The 23,152-nt window shown below is 31.8% G+C and overlaps 1 protein-coding gene across 1 annotated transcript; it reads left to right on the plus strand.

The window, feature by feature from the left end:
- The first annotated feature begins 12,146 nt into the window (after positions 1-12,146).
- LOC107862451 (anaphase-promoting complex subunit 8) lies at positions 12,147-18,890 on the plus strand. Its single transcript, XM_016708043.2, has 4 exons — positions 12,147-12,757; positions 13,128-13,449; positions 17,139-18,389; positions 18,522-18,890. The coding sequence occupies exons 1-4, from the start codon at positions 12,672-12,674 to the stop codon at positions 18,591-18,593; spliced, it is 1,731 nt and encodes a 576-aa protein (XP_016563529.1). The 5' UTR covers positions 12,147-12,671; the 3' UTR covers positions 18,594-18,890.
- Positions 18,891-23,152: the final 4,262 nt, after the last annotated feature.

Here is a 23,152-nt window from a genome sequence, read left to right on the forward strand (position 1 = left end):
AAATAACAAAAAGTGGAGCGTGTCTAGCTACTCGATGGGTTTAGGATTTGTGTTATCTAACGTTCTATTAACTTTATTCTCCTGGTGTCTTGCTTTTGATTTATATCATCATTTGTTGTTTATGATGCTTCATTGACTACACTACTATGTTGTTGTTACTGTTTCGTAATAGTTGGTATAAATATATTTTATTCACCACCATCTCCCTTTACACACTCGCTTTGATTTATTGTAGTTGAGTCAAGGACTCTCCAAATACAATCCTTGAAAAGTTAAAAAAAAATAGTACGACAAAAAAGTTATAATATAATACCTTTTAAACTCACACTATAAGTTATAACAATAATAATAATAATAATAATAATAATAATAATAATAATTATTATTATTATTATTATTATTATTATTATTAGAGAAAAGTCATAAAACCCCTGCTCAACTCACTTTATCACTTAAACTTTAAAGTGAATTAAATTCACCCTCAAAATCACAATTTCATTCTCACTACGGAGAGTGCACTATACACACGTCATGTCAGTGTCACATCAGTGTCAAGTCATTGCCACTTAAGAAAATAGAATTTTAAAAAAAAATCCCACACACATTATTTTTATATATTAAAAAAAAATAAAAAAAATATATTTACTATTTATATATATATATATAAAGTATATATAATAAAAAAGAAAATCCCTTTCTTCTTCACACCCCCACCCCCACCCCACCCCCTCCTTCAGATCACATTCCCCCCTCCCCCCTCACCCCCTTCCCATCGCCCTTCTATCCCCTTTCCCCCTCCCTCCGCGCTCTTCCGGCCCCTCCCCCCTCCTCCCGCCTCTCTTTTTCTCCCCTTCCAATTCCCACCCCTGCAATGCCTTTCCCTCCAATTTTTTTCATTTTCTCCATTAACACCATTATAGAACAACCATGAACACACCAATTTAAGTTTTTCCACATTATTTCAACCTTCACTTCAAAATACTTGCAAATTCAATTTATTATTATGCAAATTGAAAAAAAAAAAAAAGATAAACTAAAATGATTTTTTTTGCTAGAATTAGATGAAAATTATTTAATCTTACTAAAATTTTGCTTTGTTTTCAGCTTTGTGTTTGTTGGTAGAGTTTTTTTTTAAAAATATATATTGAAGGAAGACTTTGAAGGTTGAAGAAAATGTGTAAGATAATTGATGATGATGGTGTGTTGGGGTGGGGAAGGGGTGATGGAAATGAGGGCGGGTAAAAGAAGAAGATGAAGTGGGTTCTTGATTATAATAATAATAATAATAATAATAATAATAATAATAATAATAATAGTAATAAAGTTGGCCCTTTTTAAAGAAAAAAATCACTCGTTTTTTTGCTACGTCAGCTTTAGGGGTGAATTTAATTCACCTTAAATTTATTAAATGGGGTAAATAAATGAAAGTTAAGTTTAAGTGTTAAACTGAATTGAGCGGACAAGTTCAGGGGGTCTTTTATGACTTTTCTCTTATTATTATTAAGAACCCCGTGGGAACTCGCAGTATTATTTCAAGCAGGGGTGTCAATACTTGTAATAATTGAGCATTTAATTTATAACATTTATATCATATTGATTTTTTCATTATTTAATTTTATATACTAATTAAAATTAGATTTTTTGAAATTGTCTGATCATTTTTAGTTTATTTTCAATACTTGTATGGTTCAATGAATATTTGATATTTTTTTAAGAGAAAAGATATCTTTTCACCCCTGAACTTGTTCGCATAACTTACTTTGCCACTTAAACTTAACTTTTATTTATTTACCCCTTAATATCTTTAAAGTGTATAAATTTCACCCCTCAAAACTGAATACCACTCTCACAGCGAAGAGTGTGTTACACTCGCCTACACATCAACGCCACGTCAATGCCACGTCGGAGCCACGTCATTGCCACATAACAAATTCTATTTTTCTAAAAAAAAAAATCCCCCACATATTATTTTTATATAAATATTTTTTTAAAATAAAAAATATATATTTACTATTTTATTTATATAAATATATATATAAATATATATATATATATATAATATAAAAAGGCACCCCCCACCCCTATTTTCTTTCTTCTTCACAACCCCCCACCCACCCCGCCCCTACCCTGCAAACGCAGCCCCCCTTTTCTATCTTCTTTAAACCATCCACCTCTCCCCTCTCCTCCATTTTCTATCTTCTTCAAACTTAAAATACATAACCAATAGTCATTCTTTCATCAAACCACCAATTCAAGAAACAACAATGCAATAGCATCACCACGTCCCAATTCAAAATTCTTCATTCCGACAAAACTCATTGAAAAATATATAAAACAAACCCACAAAAAAATATACGCACAAAATTAACACCACCTTCGCCATTAACACCACCATTGACGGACTCCAAAATTACAATATTAATTCCACCAGCGACCACCATTGGCGGACACATCCTTCGAATCACTCCTATATGTTCAGATTTGTAGAAGGTTGAAATTTTCTTTCTTCCACTACGGGATTCTTCAAACAACTTGGTTAAATCACTGTAGTTAAAATAAGTGTTGGCTAATTGTGATTGATTGATGAGGAATAAGCAAAAAGGATGTGACATTTTCTATCCTAAAAAGAGAGAAATATGAAATTCGGGTCATGATTCGGGTTCTTCCATATCAAATTTGAAAACCTATTTTTCGTTAGAGGAATGTTTTAGAATGTTGAAAAAAAGGTGTAAGGAAGATGATGATTGATGTTTTTCATCTGCTTGTTTCACCTTTTTTTTACGATTAAATTTGTGTTTTTACGATTGAATTTGTGCTTCCTTTTCCTTCTTAAAATTGTTTGGGGTGCAAGCATTGCACTACAGTCTACAATAATGGATCTCATTTCTCTATATGTTCAGATTTGTAAGGAAGAAGAAGAAGAAGAAATGGGGGTGGTGAAGTGTGAGGAAGAAGAAGAAATGGGCATGGTGGGGTTTGAGAAAGAAGGAAAAAAAAATATTTAAAGATATTAAAGTGGGTCCCACTAAAATCTTTTTATATTTTTTTTCACTAAAGCACGCTTTTATTTATTTTTTGGCCACATCAACCGTTAAGGGGGGGAAATAATGCACTTTAAAGTTTATAAAAGGGATAAATAATTGCTTGATCAATTTAAAATCTAAAATAAATTTTTGATATATTTTCTTTTTCCTTAAAAAGAATGTGTCATGCAAGATTTACAAGTCCGAAGTTAGAAAAAGACTACCACTCATACTATCGTAGGGCTTTGACAAACGCTTTCTAAATAATTCTACTGTTTAAAAAGTGATCAATCAAGGGACCTTGAAAAGAGATAAGAATCTCATCATGCTATTCTTGAGTAGTGTAAAACAAAGACAAGAAATATCTCACACCAATGGAAAGAAATAGATCAAATAGTATATTGAGATGATGTATCCCACAACAATAACATATATACCTAATGAAATATCACAATGGGTTCTAGGAAGGATGGAATCTATTCAAACCTTACCATTATTTTATGGGGTATAAAGGTTGTTTCTGAAAGATCCTCGATTCAAGTGCAATAAATCCATATACAAAAAAGAAGGAGACTGTGAAGGAAATATAACAACCAATAAGGGAAATAGTGTAAAACCTATAAGAAAGAAATAAGAACACCACCACCAAAATATGCAATAATCAAAACTTAATAATTAAACAACAAACGATATTAAGTATCAAAAGCAAGAACTACAAAAATACAACTAATACAACGATAAATACCGCCACTGTAAAGCCTCAAAAAAGCAAGATGACACCCGCTATTTTCTAACATTTTTATATATTGTAATACGCGACCTCACCACACCTTCTTATTTAAGATCGTGTCTTTAAAAACTAATACTTTAATATTGAAATTATGTATCTAGTAAGAGAAAATTTCAATCATACTATATAAGAAAGATATCTAATACTACTATTTAGCATGCTATTCAAGATCGTTGGAATACCTCGTAGATACGAGTAATTTAGTGTTATTATTCAAAATGCTAGAACTAATTTAGTGTTAATACGAGTAACATAATAGTTTTCGAAGCTTGGACTTTGCGCGTCGACTTATAGTTTTCGAAGCTTGGACTTTGCGCGTCGACTTATAGCCATTTCCATCACCCTAGACCAAAAGTGAAATATATTTTCATTTTTAAACTTTATGTATTATGTATAAAATATACTTTCATACACATAAATGTATGATGTAAGACTCTGTCTCTTTCTTCCTTATTTTCATAAAATTTAAAACTATTAATTATTCGGTACCATGGCATATTTATATACTAGATACCGTAGCCCGTACCAGCACGGGCTCAATATATGTTATTTACGTTATCTCAATTTATGTAGTATAAATAATATTTGGATTGTTAATCAAATTTTTATTAATATAAATTTTTAAATAACCTAAGTTGCTAATCATTGTGACTTATAATATCTTTTATGTAATTTAGTAATTTATGTTACTCGCTTTGTCCCAATTTTAGAATTTAGTGAGTCGATAAATTTTTTTTACTAATATATTTTTTAAAATATTTTAAGTTGTTAATCTTTGTGATTTTAGTATCTTTTAATGTAATTTCAAATAATTTATGTTACTTATTTTATCGCAACTTATGTGACACTATTAGAATTTCAAAAGTCAACCATATTTTTTACTTTATGTTTTAAAAATATTGTAAGATGTTAATAGTTATGACTTATAATTATTTTTTTGCATAATTTTTAAATATATAATATTTTACCAAAATAAAGTAAATAAATTAAAATAAACAAAGTACTAAATTTTTAAAACATTTTAAATTCGAAAACATCATTTGGATCAAAAAATTACTAAATTAAAACAATAAAACATGCAAATTATAAAATGTCAAAACTATCCCGAATTTATGTGACACAAATATAATTTAGATAATCAATCAAATTCTTAATATGTTTTGAAATATTTTAAATTGTTAGCTATTGTAATTTATGATATTTTTTATGTAATTTTTAAATAATATATGTTACTCTCCTTATCCAAATTTTTGTGGAATTGATATTCAATTATATTCTTAAAATAATTTAAGTTCTTAATTATTATGATTTATAATACTTCTTCTTCTATTCCAGTTTAAGCAACACTGAAATAAATTCGAGAGTCAACCAAATTTTATGATTGAAGCAGCGAAGTGGATATGTCCTAAATGACTTATAATACCTAATTAGAATTGATATAACAAAATTACTATGAGAAAATATTTGTGAAAAAAAATTTAAATGAGTCTCATATAAGATGTCATGTTAATTTAAAACATCAAGAATTAATTTATTATTGTATGTCAATTTTATTTTTATTAAATATTACTAAATTTTTAATACCTAAATGACTTATAATAATTAATTAGGGGTGATATATTAAAATTATAATTGAAGCAGCTGAAGTAGACATGTCATGAATGTCTATTTTATCTTTTTTTTATTAAGTATTATTAATTTTCTTATATGTAAATGTCTTACAATAATTAGTTAGGGGTAATATAGTAAAATCATGGAGCAAACATACTTGTGATTTTTTCAAAATAAGTCTCATATAAGATGTCCTATTAATTTAAAACATCAAGAATTGATTTATCATTTATAAATATTTTATTATTTATTAAATATTATTAATTTTTTAATACCTAAATGACTTATAATAATTAATTTGAGGTGATATAATAAAATTACAATTGAAGCAGTTGAAATAGACATGTCATAAATGTCTATTTTATCCTTTTTTTTAATTAAGTATTATTAATTTTCTTATATATAAATGACTTAAAATAATTAATTAGGGATAATATAGTAAAATTACGGAGCAACTGAAGCAGGTGAAGAAGCAGACATGTTGACGAAGAGCTGTCTGCTTCTTCACTCTTATTAATAGTAGTAATATATATAAATGACTTAAAATAATTAATTAGAGATAATATAGTAAAATCGCGGAGCAACTAAAATAGGTGAAGAAGCAAACATGTTGACGAATATAGTAAAATCGCGGAGCAACTGAAGCAAGTGAAAAAGCAGACATTTCAACGAAGAGTTTCCTGCTTCTTCATTCTTATTAATAATAGTAGTAATATACTATGTGATTTTTAGTAAGAGAAAACTAATATGTAATCTTTTGATACGGTTCCATTTGGTTAATAAGTTGATTTTATAAAATCATATATCTGATTAATAAATTGATTTATAAAAATCATATATTTGAGGTGGGTCTGTATTTCTTTTCTTTCTTTTCTATATAATAGAAGCACTGGTTTCGATCAGTGCTTCATTAATTTACCATTTTACCTCTAATTATTTCATAATTTACTATATTATTCCTAATTAATTATTATAAGTCATTTATATATTAGAATTAATAATATTTTCTTATTATATTATCCCTAATTAATTATTACAAGTCATTAATATATTAGAATTAATAATATTTAATTTTAAAAAATAAATATTTATGATGTTTGTTTCAGTTGCTTCATCCGTGATTTTACTATATCATCCCTAATTAATTATTATAAGTCATTTATGTATTAAAAAATTAGTAATATTTAATTAAAAAAATAAATGACATGTCTGTTGGAGCTGCTTCAACCATAATTTTGCTAAATATCTCTCATAATTAATTATTATGAATCATCTAAGTGTTAAAAATTTAATAATATTTTTTAAAAAATAAAATAGACATAAAATGATAAATTAACTCTTGATGTATTAAATTAAGTTGACCTCCTTCAACTATGATTTTACCGTATCACCCCTAATTAATTATTATAAGTCATTTATGTATTAAAAAAATCATAATATTTATTTAATTAAAACATTGGTTTTGACATGGTTGCTTCAAAAGCTGCACTGTGATTTACTATATCACCCCTAATTAATTATTATAAGTCATTTATGTATTAAAAAATTAATATTATTTAATTAAAACAAAAAAAATATGCGTTTATGGCATGTTCGTTGCAACTGCTTCAACCATAATTTTACTAAATATTTCTATTTTATAGAAAAACTGGTTTGACATAGGATAGAAATGATATAACAAATTTATCTAAAGGTAATTTGGTCATTCACTTCAAACACTTGGGTAATTTTCTACCAAACACTTGAAAATACCATCAATCAACGATATAAAATATCTGCTGACTCTATTTCCATGCGTACCCTTTCTTTGCCGTTGAAAATTTCTCGCAAATTTATATTTCCTCTTACGCCTTAATTTTTGGTAAATTATCTTCATTTCACCGCCTTAATTTCTGGTAAATTGAAGCTTCGTAAATTGGAAAAAATCGGGAATCTTCATTTCAACACCTTAATTTTTGGTAAATTTAAGTATGAACTATATGTTACTGTTGTGATAGTGTTAATTTTCAGCGTGCTTATGAATTTGATTTCGGTCTGAACTATATGTTACTGTGTTGTTGCTTTTACTTCTTTTTTGTTGTTACATATGGATTGGTAGTGTTTCCTGTTCTTGATATTTTGGGGGATTTTCAAGATTGTGTCTGATTTTCAGTTTTTGGAGTCCTATCAAAAGTGAAGTTGAGTGATAGAATAGATTCTCGTGGTCTGTTCCTTTCTTAGACCATATAAATAGTAGATTTTTAATGCACGAGTTGTCCTTTTCTAACATTTCAACTGATTTCAGCTTTTGAGGTTTCATCAAAAGCGAAGTTCAGTGGTAGGATAGACCCTTAGTAGTTCAGACTCTTTTCTAAATCCTGCACGTAACGGGAGTTTTAGTGCATTGAGCTGCCTTTTTCAAGATTTCAATTGATTTTTAGCTTTTGGAGTTTCATCAAAGGTGAAATTGAGCATATAACAAGAGTTTTAGTGCAACGATCTGTACTTTTCAAGATTTAAACTGATTTCCAGTTTATGGGGTTTCATTAGAAGTGAGGTTGAGCTCTATATTTATTGAAAGATTGATTCTTTTTTTGTTCGAGTTCTTGATATGCTTTATAGTTATGTAAATCCACTGAAAGATTGTTTCTTTTTTGGAATTGTTTTGATTTGCTGGAGAGCTCCAACACTTATAGTATAGTATATAAAGGGTTCTTGAAATTTGGTTCAAGATTTTTGTAGGGGCAGGGAGTTTTAGGAGATTCAACCAAAGAACTAATTGCTCGATTTGAGGGGCCTCCAAAAATAGTCTCTCCTTCTCTACAAGGTAGTGGTAAGGTCTACGTACACGTATGCTGTTGTTGTCTTTGTAGCCAAGGAACTATTGCTATTATAGATTTTTAGCTAGGAATGTGAGAAAGGTGATAATTTTTGGTATCTTAGTACATCCCTTTCCAAATTGAACTCATAATGATGAGAAAGTTTCAATCTTTGTAGTTCTTGAAAGTGAAAAAAGTTGGTTTATTATACAAAAGATTAGGGGCTTGAGTTCTTAATGATCATGGAGAAACAAGTCAGTTTCCAGGGTGCAACAATGGAGAAACAACAAAGTTTTTAAAATGGGGAGATGGAGAAGCAGAAGAATTTTAAAGGAATAATGAAAAGAATAGAAAAGCTTTTGGATAACAATGGAGAGGCAAATGAGCTTTGGTGGTGGTGAGAGAAAAAGGGGTAAGGATTCACCAGGAAAACGAGGGGATTCTCTGTTGCATCTTGCAGCTAGAGCAGAAAATTTAGGTAAGGTAAAAGAAATTTTTCTGAAGTTTGAAAAAAAAGGCATTAAACATTTATTGTGTCAGCAAAACCAAGAGGGTGAAACTGCTTTGTATGTTGCTGCTGAGAATGGAAATAGTTTGGTTGTTTCTGAGTTCTTGAAACATTTAGACCTTAAAACTGCTTCTATTGTGGCAAATAATGGGTATGATGCACTCCATGTTGCAGCAAGACAGGGTCTGCATCATTTATGAGGACATGAACAGTAACAATAGCAGGATAGTAAAAGAAAAAAAGGCATACGAGACAACAAGTAGAAATAGAAAATTAAGAGTAAGAAATTGCAACCTACAAAATTAGATAAATGATCTCCTAACACATTTTTACATAGCTAAATTACATTGATTAACTAAAAATCCTTTTATACTATCAGTAAAACCTTTTGGCCGGCTAAGGGCACTCTTGGGCCTTGCATAACTTTTCCCTGGCCTTTTCAATTTCTTGACCTGCCACGTTTGTGCTTCTTCTTTTTAACCATCTCTTCCTCCTCCTTTAGAATTAGTCTATTTTGAAACATAATGAGTCAGATCAAAATAGCATTATAAATATGCCTTTCAGGAATTTTAATTATGTACATAATTTGATTAAAAAATAACACGTCCTTTTGTTATTGAAGAAGTGGTTATGCATAGAGGTAGTTCGTTAGGTTCTCTCATCCTTATTTAAGTTTTTCAATGAGTGAGAAATTTCCTAAAATATTTCTTTTACAATTAACTATAGCTCATTAACTAAATAGCTTATTTTTGTATCCACAACTCATCTTTTAATATCTAGAAACATTAGTATTTGTTCAGAAATCTCTTTTGTGGCACAAATAAATAACACTTAGAACTGCTTTTAGCAGTGTTGATTCACATATCCTATAGACTACACTAATAATGAATGTGTATCTCTAATTAAAACGTATCTCATTACAATCATTTATAAAGTCCCAGACTGAAAATTATAGTTATCCAAAGCTTTTTGTTTCCTCTTCTGCATTGCTAGCAGAGACTAGTTGGCACATTTCAAAAGTAGGAACATTTATAATATGCAGACCTTTAGGCTATATCCATATGAAGCAAAAATCTAGCGCTTCATTATGGATGTGATATTAATCACATTATAGAGTTGTTTCTGGGCATACCTTGTGCTTGGTTGAGTTGAAACAGTACTTACTTTTTGAATATTCGGGCGGTGCAGAGAGAAGTTATGGTGGTTGCTATCTTGATTTCTTAAAGAAAGAATGAGAAAATGGAAAGCTTGCTTGGTGAAAATGGGAAGAGATTTTGTGTTTCTAGAGCTGCATTATCTATGATGGGCACCCCGAAGTTGGGGTACTAGGTGGAAATTGTTGATGAGTGTGCAGTTTTGGTTTGTTTGAATGTAGTTTTAGGATTAAGTTCTGTATTGACAGAGATTGATGATTGGTCTAGACCGTCACCGATTGTTATGGAACAGTGCCAGGAAGCTCTTTCTTGCATGTATTACTTGCCTCAACAATTTCCTTTGAAATTTGTTGGTGTAGATTCCAATGTTTTAGAGAGAATTTTGTTTACTTTTTTGAGTATTTTGAAATCGGAATCATTTTCTAGGGATTGCTTAGTGGCAGTAGGGGTGACCTTTTGTGTGGCTCTACAGGTTTGTCTTAGCCCGGAAGATCTTGAACTGTTTATCATGGAAGAAATTTTTAATGAGAATTTCATCGTGTGTCCTAAATTTGCATTTGCGGATGTAGTTGAGAAAATCTCATTTAAGGGCAATTTGATTGATGAATTAAGTAACTTTTCATCGCTGAGCAGACTTTGCTTGGTTTGAGGTATTTTAATTGTCGTTTCAAGGACAGTATTGCATATTGGGTTTGTTGTATCAAATGATAACTTTGGTAGTGTTATGGACTCTGGAGATAGCAGGAAATCAATTAAAATGATCCTCTATAATGCTATTTTGCCTGAGCTTTGTAACTGTTGTGAGAATCCGATAGACAGTCATTTCAGTTTTCATGCTCTGATGGTGATGCAAATTTGCCTGCAACAAGTAAAGACATCAATGCTAAATAAAAATGGAAGTGTTGGTGTAAATTACGATCCCATTTTCGAGGACATGGGGACACGGTTATTGCAAATAGTGTGAAATAATTTGAAAGATCCTCTGAGTCAAACTGTCAAACAAGTGCATCTTATTTTTAATCTCTTCTTAGACATTTAGGCCAGTCTACCCTAGATAGAGATTGCTGATGGAGACAGAGCAAAGACCAAGCTAATAGTTATGAGTTTATGGTTTTTAAATTTGAAAAAAAAGGTGCAGCTTATTGGGTTCTTGATACATTTAGATACATACTAAGGTTGATTTTTCATTATTTTCTTCTAAGAATTTAGCAAAGTTAGCATTGGATACAAACCCTATTTGTGGGATTATACTAATTATGTTGTTGTAGCATTATAAAAGAAAATATATACAAAAAATGGTGTCATAGAAAACCCTCAATTTAATCAATTAAACAATTCTATAAAAATGCAGGTTTGTTGGATCCTCTTTTCCATGCTATATAAATAAAGAGATAACACAAATTGGAGAGTGGTAGTTATTGATATGATTGGATGGCTTGATTGGTATGATATTTTGATAGAAGTAGATAAAATTTCCAATTGTACCAAGGGAAAATACCCACTTTCCCCTTCACTGGATGCTTCAAATCCAAAGAGAGATGATATCTGAATTTTCATGATATATATTAATATTCTAGGAGAATATTTCTTAAAATACTCAAATGTGCAAGGTATATGCAACAACTGCTTTATGTGGAATTGATCAACCAATGGTCAATATTTGTTATTATTTTTTCTAACTAAATTTCTTTCGATATTCATCATAAACTTCTAATAATTAGCTTGTATTCTTTCATACAGCAGGTCTCAGTCATACAATTGAAGAGCCCAACCTGAGGATGTATCAACTCTTTTTTTATATCTATGTAAATTATATGTACAATACCATTTTGCAAAACATGGCTCCTTAATGTTCACACACACATATATATATATAGAAATGTGTGCGCTACAAGCTTGTGATCCCTGAGCTTAATCATACTAATGAAAACATTTTGCTGCTCAAACTTCCTACTCCAACATAAATTCTAAAACTTAAAAATTGCAATTCACATGTTCTATTGTTGGATCCGTGCTGACACGGGCCTTGCACTTCTAATACTGTATACATACGGAAGATAGCATAGTTTAGGTAATAAACTTAATACACAAATGAGAATATATCTAAGAGTTTCTTTTGAAATTTAAATAAAAATATTCTAACTAAAATATTTTATTAGAAATTAAGGTGATCTATTTAAAAAGTGCTTAATTTAAATAAAGTGTTAACTATGAACAATAACGTTTACTTATTTACGTCTCCACTCTCTCCAAGATCGAATTCAATATTTTTTTTTATTTTTCATAAAATACAAAAATATATCCTTTTATGTATTTTTTAATTTTTCATTTAATGTTCATACGTTAGAAGCTATTCTGAATATGATTAGGTGTTCATTTGATCTGGACTTGTTTTGAGGATGGCGCACTAATAGATCTTTTTCATACTCAAATTCAAGTTCGAGATTTGTATTAAGAATGAAATAGTGCCTCCGCCACTTACCAAACACTGTTGGTACCCTTTTATGTATTTCTTCAGTTTCAAAAGTTTATTTCATTTAGTTTGATGCAATGAAGAATGGAGTTCAAAATCATCCAGCGCAGCAGTAGCTAGCTACAACTTACAAGTACAAAAATTTGAAAAACCACCTAATCCCGCGCAGTCATCTTCCTCCTCCTCTCCGGTGCCGACCTAAATTCCTCCATTTTATCCCAATTTGCTCTCTAATTCTGCCTACTCCTTCCTGTCCTCGCCGTCAATTCAATAGTTTGTATGTAAAGAATTTTACTGCTTCAAAGATCCATTCTATGGGTATTAAAGAAAACTGCAGAAACGAGCTCCGAGCTGCCGTCCGTCAGCTTAGTGACCGATGTCTCTACTCCGCCTCCAAATGGTATTTCTTCTTATTCTCTATCAAACCCTAAAAATTCCCCCTTTTTTTTTGAACTTTTTTGATAACATCGGTGTCCGGGCCAGCTTTGGCACCCGACTAATTGCACTGAATACCTGACACCTCCAGCCAACAATAGATACTAGGTTGGGATACCTTTTTTGAATTTTATTTTTCTATAACCGTGGTGTCCAGGCGAGCTTTGGTGCACCTCGATTAATTCCACTAGGATACCTTTTTTGTAATCTCTTTTATTTACACGGATACCTGGTAGCTCCCACCAGCAACAGATAACGAGTTGGGATTTTTTTTTTTTTTTTTGGGGAAATCTTGTGGATACATTAATTTGGGATTTTTTCTGGATTTGGTACAGGGCGGCAGAGCAGTTAGTGGGAATTGAGCAAGACCCAGCTAAGTACACTCCATCGCACACAAGATTCCAGCGTGGAAGTTCCAGTATTCGTCGCCGGTTCCGAACAGCTACGGAAGCTGCTTTCACTTCCACTCCTGCTGCTGGAGTATCTCACCTGACTACACCGTCTGTCCCTGAGGATGATAATGAAGCCATTGACAATGATTTTTACCTGCTTGCGAAGTCCTATTTTGATTGTCAGGAGTACAGGCGGGCTACTCATGTGCTCCGTGATCAGACTGGCAAGAAAGCTGTGTTCTTGCGCTGTTATTCGCTTTACTTGGTTTGTCCTTATCATCCTCTTTATCCATGTTTCTTTTTGTGCTTGATTATTGTTACCTGCTGTTTCATGCTTATCGCTTTTGAGTGGAAGAGTTAACCTGGTGTTTTATTTGCTGTTTAAATACATTAATTAATGATTCCATTGGGGGTGTATATCAATGTTAATAGACCAAAAGCAATGACCCTTATCATTTTGTGAATATGAATTAGTGTAACATCAGGAGCATTAGTCGACCTGGTAAATTGATACATGTTCCTATGGCTTGGACTGGGACAAAATATGTGACTTGTAGAGATTAGCACAGGGAAACTTCTAGCTGGTTTTAAGTCGAGCATTGGCATCGATGAAACTAATAACTGTATGCCATTGGTAGTTGATTTTATCAAAATTTGTTTCAATAGTCACCTTTTAGCTAATACTCCATCCGTTTAAAAAAGAATGACCTACTTTCCTTTTTAATCCGTTTCAAAAAGAATGATCCATTTCCTTTTTTGGTAAAACTTTGATTTCAACTTTCCACGTGACATGTTTAAGACCACAAAATCAAAGGATGTTTTGGTAAATTTGACATAACTTTAATTTAGAACCACAAGATTCAAAAGTCTTCTTTATTTTCTTAAACTCCGTGCCAAGTCAAACTAGGTCATTCCTTTTGTAACAGAGGTAGTATATTTTATGTAATTCATATCACGTAGATGTGGAGATGGTATGATCCATCTATGGTATCTCAATTGCGTGTCTTTCAACATGTAAAGACTCAAAGGTGCTAAAATCTCAGTCACGTTCCATGTGTATTAAATGATTTAGCAAACAAGAGAACACCATTTTCATCGATAGGAGATATCTTATGCCTTATCTGAGTTCTCTAGGCATGCTGTTAAGGGAAATGGTGTCTGTCATCATTATATTTCTTTATTAGTTTCACTTTATTTTGCTTTATCATGTCCGTAAATAGCCAGGAATTGGTCACAGCTTTCAGTGAGCAACGTTAAGGGTTACCTAATAGAAGTTGCGCAGAGAGGAAGAAGTTAGTAATTTATTTCCCTTTAGTATTCTGACAATAATTGTGCCTTTTGGTCTTGTTGTCTTCTTCAAGGTAGCTTTATTCTTAATGTAATTTTATAAGCTGGTAATCCTCTATTCTGAACTGACCTTCCTTGCATATCAGCGAAGGGTTAAAGATGTCAATATGCGTGTATGTCAAGACGTGTTAGATCTGCCAGTTAATTTTTTGTTTTATGAAACAAGAAAGGGAATTTATCTTCTAAGAACTGTAAAAATGTAAGAACTTCCGTGTAATCTTTATTGTGGTTGAGCTATCTCTCATGGGAAGTCAACACTTGAGATGAGACTTTTCCGCATACTAATCTTTTTCACTTAATACTAAGTAACTATCTCTGTTCCACAACTCATTCAAGCGCTCTATGCATTGGGTGATTTCTGTTGTTAATTTAAAACAAATAAAAAAGATTTATCTCATAAAAGATATAGTGAAAGCATGCTAATACAAGTTATAAATTCTATAATCAATCATTAATGCTGTCTCTAAGAGATCAGATTCCTTTTACATCTTTAATCTAAGTTCTGTGGTAATTTTTATTGGAGTTATGTGCGTTTTTTCTTTGCCTAATTGAACAAGTGTGTAAATCGGTTGCTAGATAGTCTTTTTTTATGACATGGTGTTCAGGCCAATTTGTGTGTGTCTCTACCTCTAGGGGTACCTTCCACTAACACAGGTATCGATCGGGTAACTCTGCCCACAAAGGCTTAAATTGATGGGAGGAAATTACCTAGTGTTTTTTTTTTTTAAATCTCCCCTGGGATTTGAATCTGAGACATTATAGTTCTCCTCCCACTTTATTGATCACTAGGCCACTAGGCCACACGCTTGGGCAATAAGTTGCTAAATAGCCAATGAAATGTCTAATCTTCCCTTAAGCAAATGGCAACAAAGATCTAAATATCAAAGAAAAAAGTGTGGATTTCCATCCACATGTTCTTAAGATATTTCCTATAAAGATGTTTGTGTCTTTTGGGATCTCTTGGATCATGATATTCATATGACATATCTTTCCAAAACTTGGTTTTGGTTTCTTCACCTTGTTGTACTTATGAAGTATAAACACTTGTCATTGATTCTCTCCTTTCTGTGTACTAATCTTGGCAAGATACTCCGATCATCATTTTCTCCTCCTAACAACTTTGTTCTTGCATCATGGTTCTCTATGGCCTTCTCCACAATGTTAATCTTTATACAACCCACAATACCTTAATTTGTAACTTCTTTTTACTAATTTTTTGTATAACTCTCTTTAAGGTGCTTATAATTATAGAGTTTCTCATCAACACCTTTGTACTACGACTACCTTTTCCAGTCTCTCAGGGTAACTTCTTTATCCATTTGTCAAATAAGATATGGGAACTCTTTTATATCTAGAATCACGTCCATATTTTGATGTGGTGGACTAAATTAAGCACGTGGACTCATGATGTGGGAACTCTTTCTAGTATGCTGTCACGATTTGGTCAGGGTGTCTCTGGCTTATTCAACACTAAAGTCAGGTACTGATATAGCATGTTTACGTCCCAGTGAGTTCAGTATTTAGAGGATTATTAATAGTTAGATTGTTCTTGCGCTGGTCATCAAACTATTGGTAACCCTCACCTTTTTCAGTGTTGTTTCTTCAAGAAATGACTTTTAAGCTTTCATGTGTTATATTGTTGTATGTTTACCTGGAGTTCACATATGACTTTTCCTTTATCTCCTTCTCTTATTCCTCTGGCTTACGTTCGAGGATGAAGTTGAGATGCTGGAGTTTTCCTTTTCTTCTTCCCGACACCTTTTTTGTGGTGGTGGTGTTTTTTGGAACTGTTGATATTTTTCCTATAATTTAGACTTATAGTTCACTTCAAACTATTTTGGCATGGACCATATCTCTCTCCTTTGAGATACTCAGGTTTCTAAATAGTGGGTTTTTCAGTGTACAAGAAAGTGTAGAAATGAATCATCAACCAAAAGAAGAGAACGCATATCATTAGGTACATTGAATTTATTTTTTTATAACATTGATATGTCACTCTTGACATTTTATTATCTACATTTTTGTTCATTTCCTGAATGGTTGACCTTTTCTTTTTTATTTTGATAAGAAAATGGCTGACCTTTTCATAAAATGTACCATTCAGGAATGAAATTAGTGTAAAGTATTCTTTCAATCTACTAACATCTGAATGAATTTTCAACTGATCAAACCGTGTCATAGACTCGAAGAATAAGGGGATCAATTTTATGACACGCTTTAACTGATTCAGATCATAAATTAACTTCGGCCTTCTCCTTAAAACTCCTTCTCTAACCAAACTTGGTCATATGCAACGGGCAAAGGGAGAGCCATGATTCGTTCTTGGTGTCTGCATTAGTGGAGAGATGAGGATACAGGCATCAGATCTTTTGGTTCTCAGTTTCTAGCTTTGCTGATTAGCACCATCCTAATTTTGTTATGCTTTCTAAAATGTCATTGATTTTTGAGAAATTTTAGCTCCTTTTTGTTCTCAAACAAATAAACTTAAATCTGTTTCCATAAAAGCAAATATAAAGTCAACTAGCTTTATTTCATATGTTAATATTAAATTGTACCTAATAAGCTTGGTGATAGATACTTACATCTGCTTCTTTTTTGCTTCTCAAGGCCGGTGAAAGAAGAAAAGAAGAAGAGATGATAGAACTCGAGGGACCCTTAGGCAAGAGCGATGTTGTGAATCACGAACTGGTTTCTATTGAGAGGGAGTTGTCTGGACTTCGAAAAAATGGAAGCATTGATTCCTTTGGCCTTTACTTGTATGGTCTTGTTCTTAAGCAGAAAGGCAGTGACAATCTTGCTAGGACCGTTCTTGTTGAGTCAGTAAATAGCTATCCATGGAACTGGAGTGCTTGGTCTGAGCTGCAGTCGCTGTGCACCACAGCTGAGACATTGGACAGTTTAAACCTTAATAACCACTGGATGAAAGACTTCTTTCTAGCCTATGCTTACCAAGAGCTTCGAATGCACACTGAGTCATTGGTGAAATATGAAAATTTGCAAGGGACCTTCAGTTTTAGCAATTACATCCAGGCCCAGATTGCTAAAGCTCAGTACAGTCGTAGAGAATTTGAACAAGTAGAAGTTATATTTGAAGAACTACTAAGAAATGATCCTTACAGGATTGAAGACATGGATATGTATTCCAATGTGCTGTATGCAAAGGAATGCTTCTCAGCCTTAAGTTATCTTGCACATAGGGTATTTTTGACAGATAAATACAGGCCAGAGTCTTGTTGCATTATTGGGAACTATTACAGTTTGAAAGGGCAGCATGAGAAATCTGTAATGTATTTTCGAAGGGCTCTTAAATTGAATAAAAAATATTTATCAGCTTGGACACTTATGGGTCATGAGTATGTAGAGATGAAAAACACTCCAGCAGCAGTTGATGCCTATAGGCGGGCTGTGGACATAAATCCATGTGATTATCGAGCCTGGTATGGATTAGGACAAGCTTATGAGATGATGGGGATGCCATTTTATGCGCTTCATTATTTTAAGAAGTCAGTGTTCTTACATCCGAGTGATTCTCGATTATGGATTGCAATGGCCCAGTGTTATGAAACAGAACAGCTTCATATGCTTGAGGAGGCAATCAAATGTTACAGAAGGGCTGCAAATTGTAATGACAGAGAAGCAATCGCACTTCACCAGCTAGCAAAACTGCATGCTGAACTTGGCCGTTCCGAAGAGGCAGCATTTTACTACAAGAAAGATTTGGAGATTATGGAGGCTGAAGAACGGGAAGGTCCAAATCTAGTTGAAGCTTTAATGTTTCTTGCAAGATATTATAAAGCTCAAAAGAGATTTGAAGATGCAGAGGTTTATTGCACCCGCCTTCTAGATTATTCTGGACCGGTAAGTTTTACCTCCTCTTATTGAATACTTTAGAGTCAATTTCTCAATGATAAGTTAAAATATGTTCTCTTAATCATTCTCGAAAACTACTCTTTGAGCAACTTCCCTCACCTAGTTTGGTCATTAATGCAGGAGAAGGAAACAGCAAAGAGTCTACTTAGAGGAATAAGATATGAAATGGATGTTGAGCATCCTCCACCCTGATAAGTTTCTTTTTCCTTCACAAACCTCTATATGAATTCCGAGGCTCCAACCGAACAAACAACTGAGAAGCTTGGACAGTTCTTCGGGAACAGCCAAACAGTTGAGAACCGAAGCAGCAGAAAAGCTGTTCAAAACAGTTAGCATCCTCGCTAAATGCAATCTAGTTACCTTGTTGGTTTCATGATCAAAGAAACTTCCTTGGTCTGAGATATTTCCCTTGTTTGGGATGCCGGTGAAAGGGTTTATGGGCAAATGAGTGCTGATATAGTAATTTATTTTAGTTACATCTATTACATATGCTGCCGTGTGATACATATGCTGCCGTGTGACCAGTTCGAGCCGTGGAAACAGTCTCTTGCAGAAATGCTGGGTAAGGCTTGTACAATAGACCCTTTGTCATCCGGCTCTTCCCCAGACCCCGCACATAGCGGGAGCTTAGTGCACAGACTGCCTTTTTTTTTTTTTTTAATTGTACTCCTATTACATATGGTTCTATTTCCAGAGTACTTGAATGACTACTGCATTCGCTTCATTTTATAAAATGTGAGATACATCCTACACATTTAATAATTAAACTAATTTGCATAATTTAAGGGATGTAATGGCTAAACTACCATTAATTTAGCAATTAACCTAACTAATAATGGTAAAAACTCAATAAAATTCCACGAATAAAGATAATTTGTTTGTTATTTCATCTTTTTAAACAAAATCTCTTCCATAATAAAAATTACCTATATAATGACATGTTTACTTCTATTTACCTAAAATTTCAACTATTTTTAAAATTTTAAAAAATCTCACCTTTTAACCTTTGATGATACATATAACTAATGTGAGATATATCTTACAAATATATTTAATAATTAAATTAATTTGCATAATTTAAGGAATTTAACGGCTAAACTAACATTAATTTAGCAATTAATCTAACTAATAATGGTAAAAAAAACTCAATAAAATTCCACGAAAAAAGGTAATTTGTTTGTTATTCCACTTTTTTAAACAAAATCTCTTCCATAATCAGTTTTCAGATAGAAACTATTCATACGATTTTTTTTTTGTTTTCTTGATTTTGTTTGAAGTAATTGTAATGAATATTTCAGTGTTATTACGTCATTTTGGCGTTTGGATTAACGATATAAAGTACGAGGGCTATAAGAGTGATGGAATCATTGAACATGTAACGTATGATAAATTGATTTCGGTCATTGCTGTAGAACTGAAAATTGACGAAAGCAGGAAAAAAATGGAGGCTCGTTTCATAGTTGATGGTAATGTGGCACCATTGTTGATTGTAATGAGATGGGTGTACTCTTATTTCAATTATGACAAGGTATGCCATTGAGCATTCCTTCAATTTCTATACAAAAAGATCTGACCAAAAAAATTGTATCTTGTTTAACGTTTCAAAAATAGTTATTTGTCTCTTGTTTATTTAATTATGTATCTAACGTAAATTGATTGTTGTTTTACGTAATTTTATTTTTGTTAGGTTAAGTAGGTTGAGATACATATTTGGCCTAGCTAGATACAATTTTTCTTCATCTTGTATCTCTGGTTCTGGTTGTGTATGTATTTATATCTCGTTATCTTTTAGTTTTAGTGATATAAGCATATCAAATATACATATTTGTAGTGTTAAAGATACATATTGTGCACGCTGATATATGTATGTATCTCTCGTTAATTTTTTCTGTACGATAAATAAGGATCTGAAGAAAGAGTTTTGTTGCAACGGGAATGTTGTGCAAGATAACGGGCTTGGCGAAGTGATACAACTTCAAGGTGATCAAAGAAAGAATGTTTCTCATTTCCTTGTGATTGGTGGTGTTGTCAAGAAGGATTAGATCAAGATTAATGGTTTCAAAGTCGTTTGGGCTATTTGGGGTTTGGAGTTATAGAAGCATAGTAGTATATAAGTTGTTTGCAATTGTTATTCCAAGGGGTTGGTCTTTGGTTATAATGTCTATGAGATCTTGTCATGGGTTTCTACTGAATTTTGATTGAACTTTTATTTCAGATCATAATAAATTTAGTTTTATTAAACTAATTTTGTTATGCTTATCTTTATCTGATTCCTGACCTTGCATAGTTCTTACTATAAACATGATGAAAATAAATGACTAGAGATTAGTGGCTCTTGAAGAAACATCCATCCTCTCTGAACCCTAATTGTGAAATTATTTTTTTTACTCGTGTTAAAAGCTCACTCGTAAAACTATACGAGGTATGTTGATGTTGTTGTTGAGCAATAATTCAATCACAATGAATTAATTTAGGATGTGGTATATTTTATTTTTTTTTGACTGAATCCAAATGCTTAAGCAATTCAGCTGTCTAAGCAAAACTTGAAAAGAAATGCTACCTATATTTTTATTTATGTTCTATTATGCGAAGAAACTAAAGAACTTGTGAAGCACAAACCTCAATCACTTTGCTTGAATTGATCGAACTTAGAAGAATATCTCGTGTCGATTATCACATTAATCGTGGCTATTTTTGACATAATATTGCGAGATTTCATTGAATTCAGACTAGCGGAAAGTAACCAACACGTTTAAATTCATGATACATATTATTCACTTTGTGACTCATGTTTTTTTGAAAGTTTGCAAATTTAAAATCGTGCTAGATTTCACTTTGTCAATTGCCTATAACAGGGCCACATGATAACTTTGAAAGCTTTACTATGTATTAAAATAGAATCATTTTCAAACTTATCCAACAATTAAGAAATGAACAAGCTAAAACTCTATTCCTGATAAAGTTGTTGGTTCTATCTTTGTTGGCAAGCACCAAAGAGGACAAAATCAGAAATGTTGCAGATAGTTTATCCCGAGTTTGCTAGTTCATTAGGAAATTGAAGTTGATTAATGATCTTCACTAAAATGAACAAGAACTCAGTCAACATAAAATGTGATGAAATCTTCGACAACTGAAATACTTCATTCACTTAGGAGTGACCTAAATCAACACCTTACAAGTTCCAAGCTGATGCAGTTTACACAAGGAAGAAAAAATCGCGCCACAAGACAAAACAGACACACTCAACAAAGACTATCTTGAACGAAAAAAATCACAAAAATACATATTTTCTACTGGAGAATGATAAAACATTTCAACTAGCAATAATTTCTTATGCAAACATGCATGCCTGATGGTTCTTATGGAAGCAACACAACAACTCATAGTTCATATTTTCAAGAATAGCTCTTCTGCAACTTGCACGCGAGAAGGAGACTCGTGCAACTAGAAGAGCTTGCCTGGCTGTATAGCTCCACTTCTCATCATTGTGCAGAATTCGTCATAGTTGATTCTTCCATCCTAAAAATTAAACTTACTAACATGTATCTTTGGTATGCTGATTCCACTAAAATTTAAAAACAAAAGATACATATAAAATTTAAACAGATAACAATAGATACAAGATATTGAAAAAAGTATCATGTATGTCTAGATATGTATCTAAACCTAAAATTACGCAGATCTGAAATAACAAGAGATACATAAATCCATAATAACACAAAATCAGATATACAAAAAGCTTAAAAATGTATCTATTATTTTATCGAATATGTATCTTTGGTATAAATAGTTGAATCAAAATAAAAAATAATGTGAGATACATACAAAATACACTCGTACATAATATGTATCTTTAAATTTACTAACATGTATCTTTGACATGCTTATTTCACTAAAACTTAAAAAACAAGTGATACATATAAAATCATAAACAGAGAACAAGAGATACAAGAAATTGAAAAAAGTATTTTTAGTGTCTAAAGATGTATCTTGGCCTAAAATTGTTCAGATCATGTAAATACCTCTGGAAGCACATCTCTTGAAGTAAGTTCAATAACTCCTTTTCTTTTAGCAGGAACTTCACCTCCAGAACTGTTAGATCCTCTTTTGTTAGAAACATGCACTTCTTTTTTCTTAGACTTTTTTCATGTTTTTCCCACAATTTCTTCATCGTAGATGGATCATTTCTGTGCTTTGATCTAGTTTCATTAAAACCATCAGAATCTTGCTAAAAAAATACCAAGAACAAAGTTTACAACTTCTTTATATTATTTGATATTATTTAATTGAGACATTTCAAGACTAAAAGATGATCCTGAATCTCTATTCATTATGTTAATTCAAATAATATAGACTGAACAAATCGATAATCAAAGATTTAATTAAACAATGTCATCAAAATAGCACTTTGAAAAAAAAGATATCAAATTATATTTTTTTGAAAAAAATCGTAAGATATGATAATAGGATATTGAATATGATTTTAAGAAATTTTTTTACCTTAATTCAAAAGTTTGAATTAGAGCAAAATAATGGATTGAAACCACAGCAGAAAAGAAGGCATTGAATGAGGAGGAAACTGTTGCTTAATTTGATAAAGTTGTAACCTGTAAAGGAAGTTTTTAACATGTATCTACACAAGGTAAAAGTAGTAAATATTGAGATATTTGTAATATATTTAAAGTGAAGAGAATTTTAGTAGTTTTTTTAACTTAAGTTGTTCTTTTATGAAATTTTTCCTTTGAATTTTG

This window comes from Capsicum annuum, chromosome 3 (genome assembly GCF_002878395.1).
Source record: "Capsicum annuum cultivar UCD-10X-F1 chromosome 3, UCD10Xv1.1, whole genome shotgun sequence".
In the NCBI taxonomy this organism is placed as follows: domain Eukaryota; kingdom Viridiplantae; phylum Streptophyta; class Magnoliopsida; order Solanales; family Solanaceae; genus Capsicum; species Capsicum annuum.

Coding starts and splice junctions, on each gene's coding strand:
- LOC107862451 (XM_016708043.2), top strand. CDS start 12,672: ATGGGTATTAAAGAAAACTGCAGAAACGAGCTCCGAGCTGCCGTCCGT. Junction 12,758..13,127: donor CTCTACTCCGCCTCCAAATG/GTATTTCTTCTT, acceptor GATTTGGTACAG/GGCGGCAGAGCAGTTAGTGG. Junction 13,450..17,138: donor GCTGTTATTCGCTTTACTTG/GTTTGTCCTTAT, acceptor TTGCTTCTCAAG/GCCGGTGAAAGAAGAAAAGA.